At 52.7% G+C, this 21,016-nt stretch overlaps 2 protein-coding genes and 1 long non-coding RNA gene across 3 annotated transcripts; all 3 read left to right on the top strand.

Moving 5' to 3' along the window:
- The first annotated feature begins 32 nt into the window (after positions 1–32).
- MRPS26 (mitochondrial ribosomal protein S26) lies at positions 33–1,820 on the top strand. Its single transcript, XM_036419186.2, has 4 exons — positions 33–317; positions 407–553; positions 637–760; positions 1,367–1,820. The coding sequence occupies exons 1-4, from the start codon at positions 106–108 to the stop codon at positions 1,505–1,507; spliced, it is 624 nt and encodes a 207-aa protein (XP_036275079.1). The 5' UTR covers positions 33–105; the 3' UTR covers positions 1,508–1,820.
- A 422-nt stretch (positions 1,821–2,242) lies between these two features.
- LOC123651550 lies at positions 2,243–4,691 on the top strand. Its single transcript, XR_006740334.1, has 2 exons — positions 2,243–3,320; positions 3,613–4,691. It is a non-coding gene; the product is annotated as an uncharacterized LOC123651550 (long non-coding RNA).
- Positions 4,692–19,372: 14,681 nt separating this feature from the next.
- OXT (oxytocin/neurophysin I prepropeptide) lies at positions 19,373–20,168 on the top strand. The gene is made up of 3 exons (XM_036419187.2): positions 19,373–19,542; positions 19,693–19,894; positions 20,028–20,168. The coding sequence occupies exons 1-3, from the start codon at positions 19,423–19,425 to the stop codon at positions 20,060–20,062; spliced, it is 357 nt and encodes a 118-aa protein (XP_036275080.1). The 5' UTR covers positions 19,373–19,422; the 3' UTR covers positions 20,063–20,168.
- Positions 20,169–21,016: the final 848 nt, after the last annotated feature.

A 21,016-nucleotide genomic window follows, 5' to 3' on the forward strand; every position in this document is an offset into this window, starting at 1 on the left:
TGTGTAGCAGGATAGACCTTGGACTTCAAGTCCCGTGGTGCCCCGCGGCCGCTTCCGGGCTCCCGTGATGCCCTGCGGCGCGCCGGACGCGAGGCGGCCTCGGTCATGCTGCGCCCGCTGAGTTACCTGGGCGCGCGGCCCCTGTGCGGGCCGCCGGCCCCGCTGCTGCTGCTCGTGCGAGGCCGCAAGACCCGCTACGACCCGCCGGCCAAGTCCAAGGTCGGGCGCGTGGCGACCCCGCCCGCGGTGGACCCTGCGGAGTTCTACGTGCTGGCGGAGCGTTACCGGCAGTACCGCCAGATCATGCGCGCCCTCAGGTGTGTGTGACGGACCGGGAACAGGGAGGCGGCCGCGGGAGTGTCGGGTGGGCGGGCTGAGGGTGCCGACCTTGGCGCGTCTCTGGCAGGCTGCAGTTCGTGTCCGAGGTGCGGAGGAAGGTACACGAGGCGCGGGCCGGGGTGCTGGCGGAGCGCAAGGCGCTGGAGGACGCCACTGAGCACCGCGAGCTGATGGCCTGGAATCGGGCGGAGAACCAGCGGCTGCACGAGCTGCGGTGAGACGGGCGGGCGGGGCCGGGCCACCTGGTTGGCCCGCGGGAACCCAGCTCGCTCAGTCTCGGCCTCTTGCTCCTCCCAGGATAGCGAGGCTGCGGCAGGAGGCGCGGGAGCAGGAGCAGCGGGAGGCCGAGGAGAAGGCCCGTAAGGCCCGCGAGAGGGAGGCCTGGGTGCAGCTCAAGGAGCAAGAAGTGCTGCAGCTGCAGGTGGGTCGCGTCTCTACGGGGTGGGGCTGGAGGCCGGGAGCTCCTCCTGGGAGGCCGGCAGAGGCCTGGGTGCAGCGAGGTGGGACACCGGCTACGGCAGATGGAGAGGGCAGTCCTGGGAGAGCGGGTGAGGATTTGGGAGAGGAGTGCAGGGAGAGTGCCTGGCAGGCGCAGAGATCTGGAGTGAGAGTTGACTGTCCAAATAGCGAGTGGGTGGTAAACTGGTGTCTGAGGGAGGGAGGACCCCTGAAATCCACAGAGCTTGTATTTTATCTTTTGGGTGGTGTCACTGAAGGGGTAAATATTTTGGCTAGGTTGTCGGGAGTGACCCAGCAAGAATGGATGAGGCTGGAATTAAAGTTATGGAGGGAGGAGGAGGAGTTTGAGAGAGACTAAGAGGTAAATTGTCACAGCTGATGTGCTGTGGTTTTGGCAGAGCTGTCCAGTGGCTGTTTAAGAAAGAGGAATGTGACCAGGCTGCTGACAAGTCAGCGAGGCACTCAGAGAGGAGAGCGGGAGCTGTCAGTGGGCTAAAGGCCAGCAGGCAGTGTGGGCGGGCTGGCCTGTGCCGGGGGCTCCCATTCAGCTGGCCTTCTCTCTCAATAGGAGGATGTAAAAACCTTCATCACCCGGGAGAACCTGGATGCTCGGATAGAAGCCGCGTTGGACTCCCCATCCCCAAAGAGCTACCACTGGGCCGTCACCAAAGAGGGACAGGTGGTCAGGCCACAGCACAAGGGCAACTAGGGGCCCGGTAAGGACAGTGCCTGCCCAGGGACTGTGTGTGCGCACGGGTATGACCTGGGATAAAGCAGTGGTGTTCCTTCTGAAGAAGGAAGCTCAGCCTATTCCACTGTGGCCCTCTTGATCAGTGCCCTTTTCTGCCCCAATGACAACTGTCAGCACAGAACTAAGGTTTCCATCTCACAGAGGGGCAGACTGGACTGGACCACAGTTGTGCGATCACCTCCTGAGTATCATCGAGGGTGGTCAGTGGTTGGCAAATGGGCCAAATCTGGTCATCTACCTGTTTTTGTAAATAAAGGTTTATTTGAATACAGCCACACCCATTCATTGACTACTTGGATGTTACGATGGCAGAGATGATTAGTTGCAACAGGGACATATATGACTTGCAAAACCTAAAATATTTGTTAATATGGCTTTAAATATAAATATTCTACCTCCCCCCCAACTGGTTTTGCTCAGTGGATAGAGCTTTGGCCTGCAGACTGAAAGGTCCCAGGTTTGATTCCGATCAAGGGCATGTACCTTGGTTGCAGGCACATCCCCAGTAGGGGGTGTGCAAGAGGCAGCAGATTGATGTTTCTCTATCATTGATGTTTCTAACTCTCTATCCCTCTCTCTTCCTCTCTGTAAAAAATCAATAAAATATTTTAAAGATTGGCAAGTAATAATTTGAATATATATATGATTTCAGAGAGAGAGGGAGAGAAACATCAATGATGAGAGAGAATCACTGATCAGCTGCCTCCTGCATGCCCTTTACTGGGATCTGAGCCCACAACCCAGGCATATGCCCCTGATCAGAATCAAACCCGGGACCCTTCCGTCCTCAGGCTGACACTATCCACAGCCAAACTGGCAGGGGCTGCTATATGGCTTTTACAGAAGTCTGCTGACCTCTGATCTAGGGTTTTAGGGCTCCAGCCAGGATCAGCTATCACAAGGTAGCTGAGACAAGCCAACCACTGGCCAAACCTGTTTCTGCTTGACCATGGGCTTTGCTGTCCAGGACCTGGTGGCTCGGGACACAGAAGGCAGGGTGGAGACCCCGTTTCTTCTAGAAGCCCTTTCCGCCCGTGGCCTCAGGGACCTGCGTCTGTCCTGGCACTGGCAGCCTCCATGGACCACCCAGCAGATGGGTGCTGGCAGGGAAGGCCTGGTTGATACAGGGATTACAAGGTCAGTGTTATTTGTTAAGCCCTTGGCTCAAACCCTGAGGGAACCAGAAATACTTGTGGTTAAAGTTCACGTTCACAATATTGAATAAGTGAACATGTAGATCCATTGCCCTGTTCATACAAGCTCTGGAGCAATATCTGGGATGAGGAAGAGCTGTTTCTCCGAGCCAGAGCTGTAGCCCCGTTGCCACCATTCACTTGAACTTGCCCAGTTACCACAAGAGGACAGAGTCCCAGCTGCTTTTCCTGAACTCCCACATTGTAGAGAGAGTCTGGGAACCCCAAGAAATGAGAACCTTTTAGAAAATATGGGTAACCCCCCACATTCAGGTGATGATGCAGGCGACAGGTGTAGCAGAGAGCCCGTGGTTATCATTGTGCCTGCACCCCGCCCCCATCAGGGCAGTCCCCCTCGGAGCAGAAGCCTCCTTCCCCAGGCTGGTCATGGCCCTTCTTCTCCCCGGTTGGCACTAAACCTGGACACAGCACAGTGGGGTCCTTTCAGATGCTCCACACGACTTCTGGGGTGAGCTGATGGGCACACATGTGGGCCGTGGGTTGGCAGCTGTCCCCACAGCCGTGGACTTGATGGTGAGGAGTGGACAGACCGTCTGGTCCCTGCGGTGGAAGCCGCCGTGAGCTCTCACATGGGACCCTGGGCCTGTGTAGGGAAGTCCAGTTTCATTCTTCCCAAGTCCCTTCCCCTCTGAGTCGGGGTGTAGACACAAGTCATTGGTCTTTAAGTGGAGGAGACGGTGTGATATGTTCTTGAAGTTCTGCCTTTGGGCTGTTTTCCCTTCACTGCTGTTGAGTATCCTGCATGGGGCTGTCACTCCTGATGTTCACTGCTAATACCACCTCTAAACCAAGCTTCGTTTTTACCCACCGATAGTCAAGAAAATCTGATGTTTTTTTCTTTACCTCCAGGAACTTTGCTGGATAGGCACACACACACACCCCAGGATTTATCTCCCCCATTAAGCCAGATGTTTTACCAAGACAGCTGGATTCTTGCCCCTTCCAGCTCTCCGGGGTGAGTAGCAGGACATCAGTGAAGTGACATCCTGGGGTGGGTAGTCAGGGTCTTGAAGATGAAGTTGTACAAACCTGTAGTTGTTCACCACTTGGGCTGGGTGGTGATATACTGCCAGGTGAAGGAGAACTGCTTGTGGTGGTCCAAGTAGACAGGAAAAGAGAAGAATATTTGCCTCATGAATGGGTGCTGGGTGCCTCCTTAATCTCCTCCGCCATGGAGACCACTCCGGGCCTAAGCCAGCCTGAAGTCATTCCCATGGTTTTCCAGTATACTCCACATTTTCTGCATGGAATAGTACAGGTACACAACAGTCCTTGAAATCTCTGTAAAGGTCCCCCCCTGAGAGAGCACACTCTCAGTTTTCTATTGAAGATTGTGTTACCCGACTAGAGCTGCAGTGTTGGCTGAGCTGCAGCACAGGAGCAGAGCTGTCTCAGCAGCTGGACCTGTGACACCAGAGCCGGAACACTGGCTTCTCCGGAGCCACCTCAGCCTCAGCCGCGCTGGAGCTACTTCAGGACTGAACTGTTTGCATGGAATAAAGTATCTCTCCCCTCACCACATGGAAACTGGGATTCCTGTTAGCATTGAGTTGGTGGCAGTGAGTGACCTTCAGTTGACACAGTAAACGCAATAATGCTTTTAGGTGCTTTGGTGAAAGTCTTTGTGGAGTAAGACAGGTTTATAAAGAAGGGTGGGACTGAAAATTGGATGGGACAGCAGGGAGCCCAAATGCTGTCAATGGAGGAGGGGCCTGAGGTAAACCTAGAGAAGTACTTAGGAAGTAAAGATGGTGCAGGCACTCACAGGGGAGCCACGTGAGTCAGGCACAGTGCTAGGGAACGTTAGAGGGACTCGGTACTTCAGAGTTATGTGAGCATAAGATAGAAGAGCTGGCTTCAGTGCGCTATGATGCTGGAGAGGAGAGCATGAGCCAGAGCAGAGAGCCTTGTCGATTAGGTTCAAGTTAGTTAAACTCATAGAAACAAAGTGGAATGGTGGTTGTCAGGGTATGGAGATGGGGAAACGTTGGTCAAAGAACACACACTTCCAGTTATAAGATGAATACATCCTGGGGATGTACATACAGCATGGTGACTAGTTAACACTGTATTGTGTGCTTGAAAGTTGCTAAGAAGTAAATCTTAATGTTATCACCACACACCCACACAACATACACACACACACAAGTTCCCCCTGAACTTAACCTGTGGTTATTTCCCGGATGTAAGTGTAGAGGTAAAATAAGTACCTAGGAAACAAGCCCAGTCCACTGCTGAAATGTGGGCAGTTCTGGCAGGAAGAGTCTAGCTTGGAACTACCCAAGGCAAAAGCAGTGTTTGCAGCCCCCAAATCCTGAGGAAGACAGGCCTGGTGCTGCTGGTCATTTCCTCCCTGGTGAGTGTTTCCTTCAATAGGAAGGCGCTTAAACTATACATTTGAAGCTTAACGAGTTGTTTTGAAGGGAGCATCCATGTCAAGAAACAGAACAGCGTCTGGATCAAATTCATAGTTAAGTTTACAAGGCCTTGAGGTCAAGAACCTGTAAGGAAGGGTCCCACTGTATTGCCACGAAAGGCAGTGGAGTGACCTGAAGGAGCTCAGAGCTGCACAGACCGCCCTCTCCCGCACTCGGCAGCGGCTCTGCGGTCACACGTTCGCTACTTTCCCCCAAATGTCTGGGCATGCTCCACCGCTGAGCCACCTCCGGCCGGGCTTGTTTTTCCTTTTAAATACTAGCCACTGAGGGAGAGAGGGTTTGAGACTGGGATTTTGTGTCTGGGAAATGCCTAACTGAGGTATAAATGTCCATCATGGTGCACACACACACACCTTCGCTGTCAATGCCAGAGCCTGCAAGGTGCTGGCTGACCCACAGCCCCTGCCTGAACCCCGACCACACTCCCACCCGCTGCCGCTGCCACGAGGCCTCAGACCTGAGCAGAGGGGTCCGAGGGGCCGCCCTTCCTCTGGCCTCAACAACAGATCTTTTGCGGTGACTCCTGGGTGTTGCCATAATAGAAGCCAGGTGTCAAAGGAAGTCCTGAGGAGCTGTGGGCTTTGGATGAACAACCATACAAACCGATGTTTTAGAAGCACTGTTTCTCACAATTTACAGCACTTAGAGTGGGACAGAATTGTTTCATGGGGACTTTTAGAATAAGAAGATGAAATTTGAGACTAATATATGTTGACAATTTGGGATTTATACTTTCTGAAAATCTACAAAAGTTATCTGTAACTACAAACATAGCATATCACTAGTGTGTCTTTTAATTTGAAAAATATTATGATGCCAAACCAGTTTGGCTCAGTGGATAGAGCATCAGCCTGTGGACTGAAAGGTCTCAGGTTCGATTCTGGTCAAGGGCATGTACATTGGGCACATCCCTGGTAGGGGGTGTGCAAGAGTTAGCTGGTCGATGTTTCTCTCTCATTGATGTTTCTAGCTTTCTATCTCTCTCCCTTCCTCTGTAAAAAAATCAATAAAATATATTTTTTAAAAAATTTTTGACTCTCAAAAGACATTTCAGCCTTAACCAGTTTGGCTCAGCGGGTAGAGCATTGGCCTATGGACTGAAGGGTCCCAGGTTCGATTCCGGTCAAGGGCATGTACCCTGGTTGCAGACACATCCCCAGAAGGGCGTGTGCAGAATTCAGCTGATCAAAGTTTCTCTCTCATCCATGTTTCTAACTTTCTATCCCTCTCCCTCTCTGTAAAAATAAAAAATATATTTTTTTTTAAAAACAAGAAATCATAGTACTGTTGATATTTGGCTCTGTTGACTAATGAGTTTGCCAACCACTGGTCTATCCTATAATAGAGGTCCGATGCACAAAATTCATGCAAGGGGCTCGGCCCCCTCCCACCAATGGGCCACTTCTTCCTCAGCCCCAGGCACCACGGCTTTGTCCCAAAGGACGTCCAGGATTAATAAAATGTAATATGCTAATTAAACCAGATGTCCTTCCAGAGGACCTTCTGGACGAAGCCGGGGCTGTGAGGGAAGCCCAGGTCTTCGGTGCCTGCCAACAGCCAGAGGGAAGCCTGGGTCCTGGGTGCCAGAGGGAAGCCTGTGCCAGCAGTCAGGGAAGGAAGGCCTACTCTTGCATGAAGTTTGTGCATAGGGCCTCTAGTCTACATATATAAAAGCCTAAGCCACTGAACAACCGAACGACTGGTCGGCTGGTTGCTATGACACACACTGACCGCCACGGGGAAGATGCTTCAAGCAGAAGCTGCCCTCTGGTGGTCAGTGAACTCCCACAACCAGCCTCCCATGGCTGGCCAACCTCTCGAGGCCAGACAACGTCCCACGGCCCCTCCCGCTGCTGGCCGGCCCTGATCCACCCCAATTGCCGGCCAGGCCAAGGAACCCAACCCAGGCACAAATTTGTGCACCAGCCCTCTAGCAGATAATAAAAGGCTAACATGCAAACCGACCAAATCGCTATGATGCACACTGACCACCAGGGGAAAGACGCTCCATGCAGGAGCTGCCCCCTGTGGGTCAGTGTGCTCTCACGGGAGGAGCACTGCTCAGCCAGAAGCCAGGCCCATGGCTGGTGGTGGGAGCCTCTCCTGCCTCCGTGGCAGCACTAAGGATGTCCAACTGCCAGTTTAGGGAGCAGGCCCAAGCCTCAGTCGCACATTCCCCAAGGGCTCCCAGACTGAGAGGGCACAGCCAAGGCTGAGAGACCAACCCCACTCCAACGGCACAAATTTTGTGCACCGGGCCTCTAGTTATAGAAGTAACATAAGACCTTGTAAAGAAATCTCCAAGAGAGATGGGAGTGTTTGCATGATTGCCCTACTTACTGCTTCCCTCCAGAAATCCATAGGAATAAACTGAAAACAGAGAAAGCCCTCTGCTCTGTTAAGGAGTGCTTCACCTCTTTGCTAACTTATACCAGTAGAGAGAGAGGCTCCATTCTTCTGGCCTCGCACAGAACAGCTGAGTGTACCCCCAAAAGCAGAGCTAACCCGAAGAGCTGAGGGAACCCCAAAGAGCCAAGTCTAGCCAGGAAGTGCTGAGCCTAGCCCTAAGTGCTACAGCTAATCCTGAAAGGATGACCCTAGTGCCTAATAAAAGAGAAACATGCAAATTGACCATCACTTCGCTATGCCCACCAGCCAATCAGAGCTAGTATGCAAATTAACACAGCAAAGATGGGGTGAATTTGCACACACAGGCACAAAGCAAAGACTGAAGACAGGCTAGAAGGGAGAGGGGGAGAAAGTGTATCCTAGTCAAGGGCAGAGCCAAGTTCCATAGGGCGGAGCCTAGCCCCGAACAGCTGAGTCCATCCAAAAGGTTGCAGCCTAGCCCTAAGAGCCTAGGGTAGGCCCAAGGAGTCAAGTCGAGGCCTAAAAAGGAGAAGCTAGTCCCCAGCAGATAGCCAAACCTAGCCCGGCAGAGTTGAGGCCAGACCCAAAGTGCTGAGCCAAGACCCTCAGAGGCAAACCAAGTCCCTAAGAGCTGAGTTTAATCCTGAAGGATGGAGCCTTGTGCTCTGTTCCTTTTTCTTTTTTTTAATTACAGGTTACATTCAATATTATTTTGTAACTGGAGGCCCTTGGCAGGAAGATTCCTATAAGAATAGGGCTTCCTGTGGCCTGAGCGAAGCAGAGAAGGGAGCTAAGGCCGCCAGGCGAGCTTTCCTCCTGCGGCCGCCCCACTTTCCACTTTCCCTCCCTCTTTCTTCTACTCTGTCTTCAGTCTTTCCTTTGTGCCTGTGTGTGCAAACCAACCCCCATCTTTGCTGGGTGAGTTTGCATACTCGCTCCGATTGGCTGGTGGGTGTAGCTGGTGATGGTCAATTTGCATGTTTCACTTTTATTGATGTAGATAGTTTTATAGATACTGCATAGTGGTAAGACAATCATACTTTATGCAGTGGTCCCCCAATAGTTCAGGCACTCACCTGGCACTGTGCAAAGGTATTACAATATTATAGGTTATGTTGCCTAGGCTGCACTTACATCTCGGGACTATTCTGTGATACCAATTTGTACTTCTTAATCCCTTCACTTCTGGCAGCCATCAGTATTTTCTCTGTATCTATTAGTCTGTTTCGCTTTTGTTTGTTCATCTTGCTCTTTTGATTCCACATATAAGTGAATCATGTGATATTTGTCTTTCTCTGACTTATTTTACTTAACATAATACCCCCTAGGTTCATCCATGCTGACCCAAATGGTAACATTTTGTTCTTTTTTTTATGGCCAGATTGTATCTATACACCACAGCTACTTTATCTACTCTTCTAATGGTGCGCATTTGGCCTGCCTCCATATCTTGGGTATTGTAAATAACACAATAAAATAGGAGTGCATATATTCTTTCAAATTAGTATTTTTTGTTTCCTCAGATATATACCTGGAAGTGGAATTGTTGGGTCATAATGCAATTCCATTTTTCACTTTTTAGGACCTTCCGTCCTGTTTTCCGCAGAGGCTGCACCAGGCTGCATTCCCACCAGCGGTGCACTCACCTCTAGCTTCCCGAGAACCTTGGAATATTCCTCAGCCTGTCTGTGCCTCAGTTTCCCCCAAAGTAAAATAAATAAAACACTGGTATCAACAACCTGTAAGACTGTTGTAGCAATTAAGTGAAATTCATGTAAAGTTGAATTAAGTGCCTTGGAGATAATAAATGTTTAATACATGTTCAATGCGAATATTATTATTAATTTTAATGAAAGTAGAGAATGGCCTCAAACTCACAGCAGGGACTAAAGATCAGGTACCATATACAGCCAAATTGGGAATGAATTGCTGGAGGACAAGATCTGCCCTGCAGTTCCCCTTAACTCCAGCAGATGGCAGCCTCCTCAATACAGTGACAGGGCCTTTCAAATGTAAAATGTAAGATTAATAAATTTGACTCGATTACCCGCTCCCCCCCCGCCCCTTCTCCTGGAATATGTTGTAAGACCTCTAATGGATGCCTGAAACTGCAGGTAGTACCAAACCCTATATCTACTATGCTTTCTTCTTATACATACACACCTTTTCGCTTGTAAGAAGCACTTTATGGCTTCTCTTTGGCATATCTGAATTGCTAGCGTGACTACTCTGTGCTTGGGGGCCATTATTAAGGAGAATAGGGGTTACCTGAACACAGGCAAGTGATTCCATGACAGACCATCGATCTGGTAACCAGCCAGTCCCTGAATGACTAACAGCTGGCAGATCATGCAGCATGGACATGCTGGGCAAAGGGACATGCACATTCCAGAAGGAACAGGGCAGGCTGGCTTGAGAGTTCGACATCCTGCTCAGAACAGCACACACTTTAAAACTTAGGAATTATTTTTGGAATTTTCCATTTAATAATTTCTAACTGTGGTTGGCCATGGATAACTGAAACCACAGGAAACAAAACCACAGAGAAGGGGGGGACTGTGTATTCTACTGAACAAATTATTTTAATTTCCTGCTGCTGGGCATCTGAGCTGTCTCCAGTTTTGGACTCTGACACACAGTGCCCCTGTGATCAGCATCCTTGGACACGTCTGTTGATGCTCATCTGCAGGCACTTCGGGAGTGGAATTGCTGGATCACACGGTGTGCATATGCTCAGCTTTAGTAATGCTAGCAGCTTTCCCAAGCAGCTGTGCCATCTACCAGGTGTACCGGTTAATAATGCGTGTGTTTTTCCCCCAATAGAATAGAATTACACATATAATGATATATTTGCAATGTGATATGTATGCTACTTTGTTGTATTGACAGAAAGCTTCAAAACTTCATATGTCAAATTTTCTGAAGGTGTTAACATCATAGATATTTTTATGCTTAAAGGTGCTGAATTCTGTGCCCAAAAAGCATTTGTGGGAAGTTTTAATTCATTGCTTTGTTTTGAAGAAAAGTGCCGCTGAAAATTATTGTATACTTTGGGAAGCTTTTGGTGAACATGCTCCATCTCAAGATACTTGTGAACACTGGTTTAAACGCTTTAAAAGTGATGATTTCTATGTAAAAAACAAAGAATACACAGGTCAACCGAAAAAGTTTTAAGACCAACAAGTACATGCATTATTGGATGAAGATGCATGTCAAACTCAAAAACAACTTGCAGAAAGATTAAACCTTGCTCAGCAAACAATTTCTGATCATTTACAAGCAATGGGAAAGATTTTAAAGGAAGGAAAATGGGTGCCACATCAACTGAATGAAAGACAAATGGAAAACCAAAGTCATCAGTAAAATGTTGCTTCAACAGTATGAAAGAAAGTCTTTTTTTGCATCAAATTGTGACTGGTAATGAAAAGTGGATTAATTTTGAGAATCACAAATGCACAAATTCATGGGTTGATCCAGGTCAACCATCAACATCAACTGCAAGGCCAAATTGCTTCAGAAAGAAGACAATGTTCTGCATTTGGTGGGATCAGGAAGGGGTGGTGTATTATGAGCTTCTAAAACCAGGTGAAACAGTTAATACTGATCGCTACTGACAACAAATAATCAATTTGAACCACACTTTGATCGTGAAACAACCAGAATGTTCCAGAAGACACGGCAAAGTAATTTTGCTTCATGATGACACACCATCACACACTTCAAAACCAGTTAGAGACAAGTTAAAAGATCTTGCCTGACAAGTATTAACCCATCTGCTGTATTCATCAGACCTTGCTCCTTCAGATTACTACTTGTTCCGACCCATGGCACATGCACTTCAAAACTTACAAATAATTAGAAAATTTGGCCTCTGAATGGTTTGCCTCAAAACAAGAAAAGCTCTATTGGGGCAGTAACCACAAATTACCCGAACGATTGGGGGAAATGTGTAGCTAGTGATGAACATTACTTTGAACAAAGCACTTTTGATGTTTCTCATGAAATTGTCATGTGAGTTTCTTTTATTACAAAAGATCAGGCCTAGCCTGATCCATTACAATATAGACCCTAGTTCTTTACTCAGTAACCATACCAAGGAAGGACCCAGAAATCACCTTATAGATTTCACTATAAATCTTCCTCCTAGAATTTCTCAAAGCGTCTTGTAACCTGTGGAACTGCAGTGAGGAGAGAAAAATACCCAGACCGCCCTAGCTGGTTTGGCTCAGGGGATAGAGCTTCAATCTGTGGACTGAAGGGTCCCAGGTTTGATTCTGGTCAAGGGCACATGCCCAGTGGAGGGTGTGCAAGAGGCAGCAAATCAATGATCCTCATCATTGATGTTTCTATCTCTTTTTACCTCATATATATATATATATATATATATATATATATATATATATAAATCAACTATTAAAAAAAAATACCCAGACCTTTCTGGAATCACCGGGGACCCAGAGTACCACTCCCGTCCACTGAGCAGAGCTAAGGCCTGTGGTAGTCAGGAAACAAGTGGGGCCTAGGAGGCAGGAGGTAACATCATGCCTTAGAGAACACGTGCGCTGGGAAGTGGGTGATAAATCCCGTGAAAACATAGAGCCTTGCATGTCCATGAAGTTTCTGGGAATGCTGGGGTGGGGGAGGGGAGGAGGGGGCGAGCATTCTGGATCCTGTCAAAGTGAAAGAGAATTCTCACGCTGTGCTGGTAGGAAAAGCTAAACACACAGTCTTGAGTCTAGCAATTCCACCCAAGAGAAATGATGCTATGTCCACCAAAAGATAATAGCCAAACCTGGGAACAACCCAAAAGTCCATCAACAGAATAATGGATAAGCACAGTATAATATATTGTTTTCTTTTCCTTTTCCTTTTTCTTTTAGTACTAGAGGCCCAGTGCACAAAAATCATGTACTGGAGCAGGAGGAGGGGGATGTCCCTCAGCCTGGCCTGCGATCAGGCCTAACCTGGCAGTCAGACATTCTTCTATCAGCCCAGGACCCCTCGCTTTCTACCACCTGCCTGTAGCCGCTAAGCTGCTCCCCCTGTGGGAGTGCACTCACCACCAGGGGGTAGCTCCTGCATGGGGCTGGGAGGGATGCAGGAGGTTGGCCATCCAAGGAAGGACCACAGGAGGGATCCAGGGCATGTCTGGTCCATCTCGCTCAGTCCCAATTGGCCAGACCCCAGCAGCAAGCTAACATACCAGTCAGAGCATCTGCCCCCTAGTGGTCAGTGCACATCATAGAGAGCAGTTGAATTACCTTAGCATATCATTAGCATAGTATACTTTGATTGGTTGAACAGTCAATCGGATACTTAGCATATTAGGCTTTTATTATATAGGATAGTGTATTCTTATAACTGGGTATTGTATATCACTGTGATTGCTCTTATAGTAATGAGAAAAGAGACCGTCTTTCTAGTGGTCTAGAAAGACAGTCATCATTTGATTGCTCTTATAGTAATGAGAAAAGAAAGACCGTCTTTCTAGTGGTCTAGAAAGACGGTCCCACCCCCTCCCAAATGATGACAAGCTGCTGTGCCTGAAAGAGATGCAGTGCGTGGTGGGCCTCTGCGTTTGGAGCCCTCACTGGCCACAGGGGAACGTGCTGCTCTGACCCATTCACCAGGACCGAAGGGCAGTGGGCTGTGAGAGCCACCCAGGTAAGAGGACACCAAAGCAGATCCTGCTGTAAGGCAGGCAGCTCTGCCTTTAAGGCCATATGGCCCAGGAGTTCCCTCTGGTCACCATGTCCACAGCTGTGGCCAGCTCCCGTGGGAGTCACGTCAGAAGCCCCTAGGCTGGTGGAACAAAGCTAGATCCCGTTCTGAGAAAGCACTAGCTCCTTCTGAAGGCAGCTCTTTGCTTTCCCCCAGCCCTGTTAGAGACGGCCTGCATATCACTTAGCTTAGCCCAGTGGTCGGCAAACTGCGGCTCACGAGCTGCATGTGGCTCTTTGGCCCCTTGACTGTGGCTCTTCCACAAAATACCACGTACCCTAATTAAGTTAATAACAATGTACCTGCTATATAGTTTAAATTTTAAAAAATTTGGTTCTCACCCTGATTGGTTTGGCTCAGTGGATAGAGCATCGGCTTGTGGACTGAAAGGTCCCAGGTTCAATTCTGGTCAAGGGAAAGTACTTTGGTTGCAGGCACATCCCCAGTAGGGGGTGTGCAGGAGGCAGCTGATTGATATTTCTAACTCTCTATCCCTCTCCCTTCCTCTCTGTAAAAAATCAATAAAGTATATATTTTTTTTTTAATTTGGCTCTCAAAAGAAATTTCAATCGTTGTACTGTTGATATTTGGCTCTGTTGACTAATGAGTTTGCCAACCACTGGCTTAGCCTATATAATAAAAGGCTAATATGCAAATTGTCCCCTCCACCAAGAGTTTGACCAGGGGGTGGCTCCTCCCCCCAGCCAGCCCCGCCTTTGATCTGCTTCCCTACACCAATCAGACCCCACCTGTGCACGAATTCATGCACCGGACCTCTAGTTCTGTATACTAAGCCATTCCACGCCTTGGTAGTACGAGACAGCAAACACTTATGACTGCTCATGAGACTGTGGGTCAGCTGATGCACTGCTCTGGGCTGGGCTTCAGGCATGTGTGCTCGCTGGGGGGCAGATAAGCTGCTCAGGCAGAGAGACTCTTTCTGGACTCCTGCTCCTTTCTCACTCATAATTGTGATCTCATAGGGAGTCTTAAATGTCCTGTTGACCAAGAGGCAAAACAATGGAGCCCAGGTTTCAGGCGGCTCCCAGCCAGATGGCCATGGCCGTGGGGCTCCTGTCCTGCACGTGAGGAGCCCTGAAGGACGTTAGGTGAGTTTCTCCCCCTGGAACACGGGCACTGCAACCACTGTACCTGGAACAGAGAATCCTAGAGACTGCAGACAAGAGGCTAATGATTTGCAGGGATGATCCAAGGCTTGGGACTTGGCAGGAATGTGTTCGAAGGATGGAAGCAAGGCAGCTTGTGGAGAGAATGTGGCTGGACCTCTCAGAATGGACCTAGGGTTGGAAAATATTTGTGCCCCAAAGACCCACTGCACAGGTGACTGTGCACACCAGGCATCCTCTAGCCCCATCACCCCAATCCGTGCTCTCGGGACTCTTGGACAAAGTGGCCATGGTGGCAGGGACTGAGGCCCTGTGTGGGCTCAACCACAGGCACCTTACGTCACCAAGGCCGGCCTGGCTACCACCACTGCTGAAAGCCCCCCTCTCCCATAGCATAGACCAGGGGGGCATCCTTCCCTGGAGCCAGGCAGGCACACTGCATGCCTCCTCAGCATGACAGCTATCCCACCACACTGCTTTTGATCAAGGAACTCCCTCCATAGGAAAAGAAGGAGGGCAATGGATTCTCCGGTCTCACCACGCACCACCCAACAGAAGCAGCTGCCTCAGAGAACAGCAGAACGCCTCCTGCCGGCTGACTGTGGTTCCAGCTCACAGAGAACTCAGGTGTGGTATATTCCGCACCGATGGCGGGCTGTCTCCCCAGAGCCAGTGACGTGGGAGAGCACGGGCAGCCTCAGCAAAGAAGAAGAACTCATGAATAGTAACAAAAACCTCAGTGAGAGTAGACACTGCTGCCAGGGCTGCGGTCACTCTGTAGCTGGGAGACTTCCATCCGCACTGCTCAGCCACTCTGGCCAAAGGATGGAGATGGCAGCTTCAGCATCAGAAACCGAGGTTGTGGCCAAAACCAGTGTGGCTCAGTAGATAGAGCATCGGCGTGTGGACTCTAGGGTCCCAGGTTCGATTCCAGTCAAGGGCATGTACCTTGGTTGTGGGCACATCCCTAGTGGGGGGTGTGCAGGAGGCAGCTGATCGGTTTCTCTCTCATCGATGTTTCTAGCTCTCTGTCCCTTTCCCTTCCTCTCTGTAAAAAAAAATAAATAAATTAAATATATAAAAACAAACAAACAAAGAACCAAGGTTGTGTCAAACAGCTTCTTACGCCCATCTCAAAGTCCTCCCGCCCTGCCTTCCTCCGGCTGCCGCTGGGGGCCCAGTCCCCGCAGCTCCCACCGGGCTCCACACGGGGGCCTCAGGGAGCACGTGCCCTGAGGGGGCGGCCATCACCGCTCACCTCTTTAACAGTTAACCAGACACTCACCCTGTGACCCGCAGTTCCACCCCGAGGCCACTGCCCAGGAGAAATGAAAACACGTGGCCGGACCAAGACCTGCACATGAGTATTCATGGCGAGGTGACTGTCAGAGCCGAAATCAGAAGCCATTAAATGTTCATTAGCGGGTGAATCGTTAACAAAACGCAGTCCATGCTCGGGCTGCATCTCAGTAATACAGAGAAACGAACGACTGACACCCGCAGTCACGAGGCGAACCTCACCAACGCTCTGGAGAGGAAGGAGCAGGCGGGAGCACGGCCCACGGCCCAGCTCCGCGGGCACGTGGCGCTGGAAAGGGGGCGCCCACGTCCGTGGCTTCCGGGGCTGGAGCAGAGCCAGGGCCCACGGCGTGAGGGGCCGTCTCTGGAGCTGGCAGTGTTCTCAGCCCAACCGCTCACTGAAAACCATCGCAGCGCACACCGACAACGGGCAGAGGGGGTGGCGAGGAGATTCTGCCTGATCGAAATGGTTTCAATAGAGAGGTTTCACTTCCACGCCCACAGCACTTGGCACAGCTGGTCCCTTCCTCCTCCCGTCTTCACGCCCTGCTCCTCTTTTCTGACCTTCCTCAGAGTTCCGCCCGTGGTCCTCTTCCCATCGCCCCCTCCTCAGTGCTCTCACTCCGGCCTGTGCCTTTCAGTGACTCCAGATCAATGGATCCTCAGCCGAGCCTCTTGCCTGAACTCCGGGCTCTTCTACCCAAATGCAAACTCCCAGTGTCCTCTGGGCGTGTGAGGTCACCTCAGATGTCTGCATGTCCTCACTGAGCTCTGCCCGTCCCAGCCCAGACCTGGCCACCCTCAGGGTGCCCATCCCAGCCGATGGCAGCTCCATCGATCCCACTGCTCAGGCCCAAAGCCTCGGAGCCATCTTTGACTCCTCTTCTTCTCTCCTGCCCATATCCAACCTGTCAACCAACCCCAAACGTTCTTCCAAAGAATGGGGTCACTTCTCCCCACCGTCCTCACGCCCCGGGCCTCTACAGGAGCCTCCTCCCTGGCTTCCCGACCTCCACCTTCCCCCAGGGTCTCTTCACAACACGGCACCCACAGCTGCCTCAGAACAGGCAAACCCACTTAGGTCGCTCCTCCGCTCAGAGCCTTCTCCGCTTCCCCATTTCCCTCGGCCCTCTGTGACCCCGTCTCGCTGACCATTCTGACGCCGGGTCACTCCACTCCAGCCGTGCGGGGCTTACAGTTTCGTGAATTCGCCAGACAGACTGCCCCCTCAGCACTGCTGCTTCCTCTGGCTGGAATATCCCTCCGCGGCAGGCAGAGCTTTAACATGGACCCCTGTGGCTCCTGCCCTTGGCGTCCACACCTTCCTGTGAACTCCTGTGGCATGTAAATAGGATGTTACTTTCGTAGCAGGCAAAACTAATGGGTATAACTCCCATGATTATCCTACAAGACGTGATAACGGGAGGGGATTTGGCAGATGTAATTAAGGCCCCAGTTGTCCAAATTAATCCCCGTGACTGAGCTAACAGGAACTCGAAGCACCGGGCCTGTCTGCTGCCGGCCTCAGGAAGCCACATCCCTTCGGCAGCCACAGGGAAGTGAATCCTGCAACAACCTCCGGCTCCAGAAAGAACAGCCTGGCCACGTCCCCTGAGACCCGGAGCAAAGGGCCCGCCAGGCCTGGCCCAGACCCACAGACGCTGGTGAGAGTAAGAGGGTATCCATCTGCTCAGTTTGTGCGGATTGTTACACAGCAACAGGAATGAGTCTGCCCTCGGATATCCTCGTGGCTTCCTCCCTCTCTCCTCCAAGGGGCAGGTGCCACCTTCACAGGCCTACACTGAGCCCCCTGAGGGAAACTGAGGCACACCCCACCCTTTTACCCTTTTCTCCATAGCACACGCTGCCCCCTAACCTGCTGAAATAGGAGTATTGTTTCATGTCACTCTCCCATCCCCTCTCTACCTCCACACACACACACACACACACACACACACCTCAGAATATAAGCCCCTGGTGCCCCGGTGTTTCCAAGCCTCTGGGCTGGGACCCAGTGCATCTTCAGATGAGCGTGTTGAACAGAGAAGGGGATGCGGGGCTGTGGGCCGTTAGCTACAGTAATTTATGCGCATGTGTTAACGCGGTGAGGCCAGTGTGCTCCCGGGGTGCCTGGGAGGCTTTCTGGGCCGCCTCCAGGGTCAGACGCTTGGCCTTTCCGTCCAGCAATGCCAATGAGCTGGTTTGGCTGAGAGACAGGCCGGCCTCTGACTGGTCCTCCCGGCGGCCCCCAGCGGCTGGGGGTCAGCAGGCTCCGTGCCCCGCTGGCCTCAGCGCCCTCCTCTGGGAGAGCAGACAAGAGCGCGGGACTGGCTGTTCCCCCCTCTCCGCCCCTCCTCCCCGCCTCCTCTGCCCTGGGTTGACCTCAAGGGATTGGTGCTGTTGAGTCTGTCCTTTCTGACATTGGACTCATTCCGTCCCCGCCTTTGCAAGGTGGGTTCCCCAGGGAGCAGCCTGAGATGGGCTTGAATGGGCTGGATGTTTGTCACAGGAGCCCACCTCTGTGGGAGGGCGGGTGGACACAAGGCTGGGCAGAGAGGACCTCTGTGCTGGCCTCGGGCAACGAGCTCCACGAGGTGCCCAGCATCGGGTCCGCACAGACCGGACACTGGCCGTGGGCACCTGGGACAGGTGTGCCCACGAGCCAGGGGGTTCTCAGCGGCTGAGGCACAGCCTGGACCAAAGGCCGTTCTGCCCACCGGCTGCACCAGCTCGGTGACACGTCCCGTCTTGAAGAGAATCTGTGCTGCTCATCTCCTTGTTCACTGACCCACAGCCCTTCACTGAGGCATCTGTCTTTTATGTGCAATTATTTCATTTGAGATACGTTTAAAATGCTACACCAAAAAAAAGCACTGATTTTAAGTGCATGACACAAAGACAAAGGAAACCGACCAGATTTGCATCCAGGTGTCAAATGCTACAACCACCTGTGACAGTGGCAGCTTGTTCGCTTAAAGCCTTAGGTAAGAGATCTGGCGGCAGGTCCAGGAACTGCCCAAGTACAGACCGGTGGTGGTCTGGACGCTGCGCAGAGAGCTTTGCAGCAGCTGTGATGTGAGGGGGAAACCTGTGCGTTCCGGTTTGGACGAAGCCCCAGGTATTGCACATTCCCCTGCGGACTGCTCCTCCCTCACAGGGGGAGGGAAGGCTGTGTTTCAGTGAGCGGTCAGAGGAAAAGAAAGGCCTTTCCCAGGCAAGTTCCAGGCGGGAAGCGGATGTTGGTGTGGGAGTGGGGGTGAGAGGAGGGGAGTGAGCTCCAAGAAATGTGGGTTCAGGAAGAGACCACCCTGACAGGGGGACAGGATGCCTGTGGCAGGAGTAGAGGACGGTGCGGGAGGCCTGCCCGTCCTGCCACAGCTTCTTCCATCCTGGAGGCGTCCAGTGCCCTCCTGTGCCTCCCCCACCCCCGGGTATGGGGAGTCCAGCTGCATAACCCCTGGCTGGGCGCAGGCCACCTCACAGGCTTCCTAGCCACCACCCCTCTCCCCGGCGCACATGGCTGCAGCCAACACAGTGACCTGGACCAGCCGACCCCTGCAGATGAGGGCGCGCAGGGGCTGACCCGGGCGGCCAGCCGGCCGTGCCCAGGCATCCTCCAGCCCTCTTAGGCCGGCGGGGCCCGGGCATAAAAGGACGGACCGGAGAGCCAGCCACAGCCGAGGACGTCGGACCCCAGCCACACCATGACGGCCCCCAGCCTCGCCTGCTGCCTGCTCGGCCTCCTGGCGCTGACCTCCGGCTGCTACATCACCAACTGCCCCGTGGGCGGCAAGCGGGCCGCCCTGGACCTGGACGTGCGCAAGGTGAGCGCTCCCTCCCCCTCCCGCCGCGGACCGAGCTCCGGGCGCCCCTTCCGTCCCGGCCTCCCGCACCCACAGGGCACCCCCTCCCCAATTCCTACTCCCCCCACCCCTTCACCCCGCTTAGCCTCTCCCCCCCCCCCCCCCCCCCAGTGCCTGCCCTGCGGCCCCGGGGACAAGGGCCACTGCTTCGGGCCCAGCATCTGCTGCGGGGACGAGCTGGGCTGCTTCCTGGGCACGGCCGAGGCGCTGCGCTGCCAGGAGGAGACCTACCTGCCGTCGCCCTGCCAGTCCGGCCACAGGCCCTGCGGGGACGAGGGCCGCTGCGCCGCCGACGGCCTCTGCTGCAGCCCCGGTGAGCGGCGGCGGGGCCGGGCCGGGCCGGGGCCGGGGACCGGGCCGGGGACGGGGCCGGGGCCGGGGACCGGGATGGGGACGGGGCCGGGGACCGGGACGGGGACAGCCCTGACCGGCGTCTCTCCTCGCAGACGGCTGCCGCACCGACCCCGCCTGCGACCCCTAGGCCGCCGCCCAGCGCGGAGCCCATCGCGCCCCGGACCTGGCGCAGCCCTCGCGCCCTGCACAGCCACCCCGAAATAATGACAATAAACTAATGCACCTTCCCCTCTAACTCGCCTGGCGTCTGTGTGAGCCCTGGGAGGGCCCAGGGTGGAGGAGGGGGCAGGGCTGGGTCTGCGGCGCTGGAGCCGGGCAGCGGGGGCAGCGGGGAGAGGAGGGCCGCCGCCCCGGGAGGGCCGGGTCCGTGCGCGCCGCGGGGAAAGGGCCTAACGCGGGGCCGGTGGAGGTGAAACTCCTCACACCTGACGGGGCCGCGCACCTGCGGGCTGGGCAGGGCCCTCCGGCCTCCGCAGCTGAAGGCCCGTCCCCAAGGCGCTGAGGGCAGGCTCCGGCCACAGGAGCCCCTGGTGCTCGGCTGTGGCCAATTCCTGGGAACGCACGGCCACAGAAATGACCCTTGACTCTTCTCATCGATTATTGGGAATCCATAAAAGCCTAATCCTTCTCCCCAGAGCACACCCCTTCACTCACCTCCGCTGGGCCAGCCATTCCACACAAGACGGGGCACAGCGCATCTGTTAGTGATTAAGAAATAAAATAAAATAAAAGTTACTTGCCCTGCACAAGTAACTCCTGGGATCAGTGGTTGAGTGTCGACCTATGAACTTGGTTCAGATCCTGATCAGGGCACATGCCTGGTTGCAGGCTTGATCCCCAGCGTGGGACGTGCAGGAGGCAGCCAATCAGTGATTCTCTCTCATTATTGAGTGTTTCTCTTTCTCCCTCTCCCTTCCTCTCCGAAATCAATAAAAAAAAATATTTTAAAGTTACATCTGTAGCTTTCTCACACTGGAATACTGCACCCCCTCCACACACACACACACACACACACACACACACACACATACACACACACACGCCTAACTGTGTGGATCTCACAGACATAGTGGGAAGAGAA

The sequence above is a fragment of the Pipistrellus kuhlii genome, unplaced genomic scaffold, assembly GCF_014108245.1.
Source record: "Pipistrellus kuhlii isolate mPipKuh1 unplaced genomic scaffold, mPipKuh1.p scaffold_m20_p_6, whole genome shotgun sequence".
In the NCBI taxonomy this organism is placed as follows: domain Eukaryota; kingdom Metazoa; phylum Chordata; class Mammalia; order Chiroptera; family Vespertilionidae; genus Pipistrellus; species Pipistrellus kuhlii.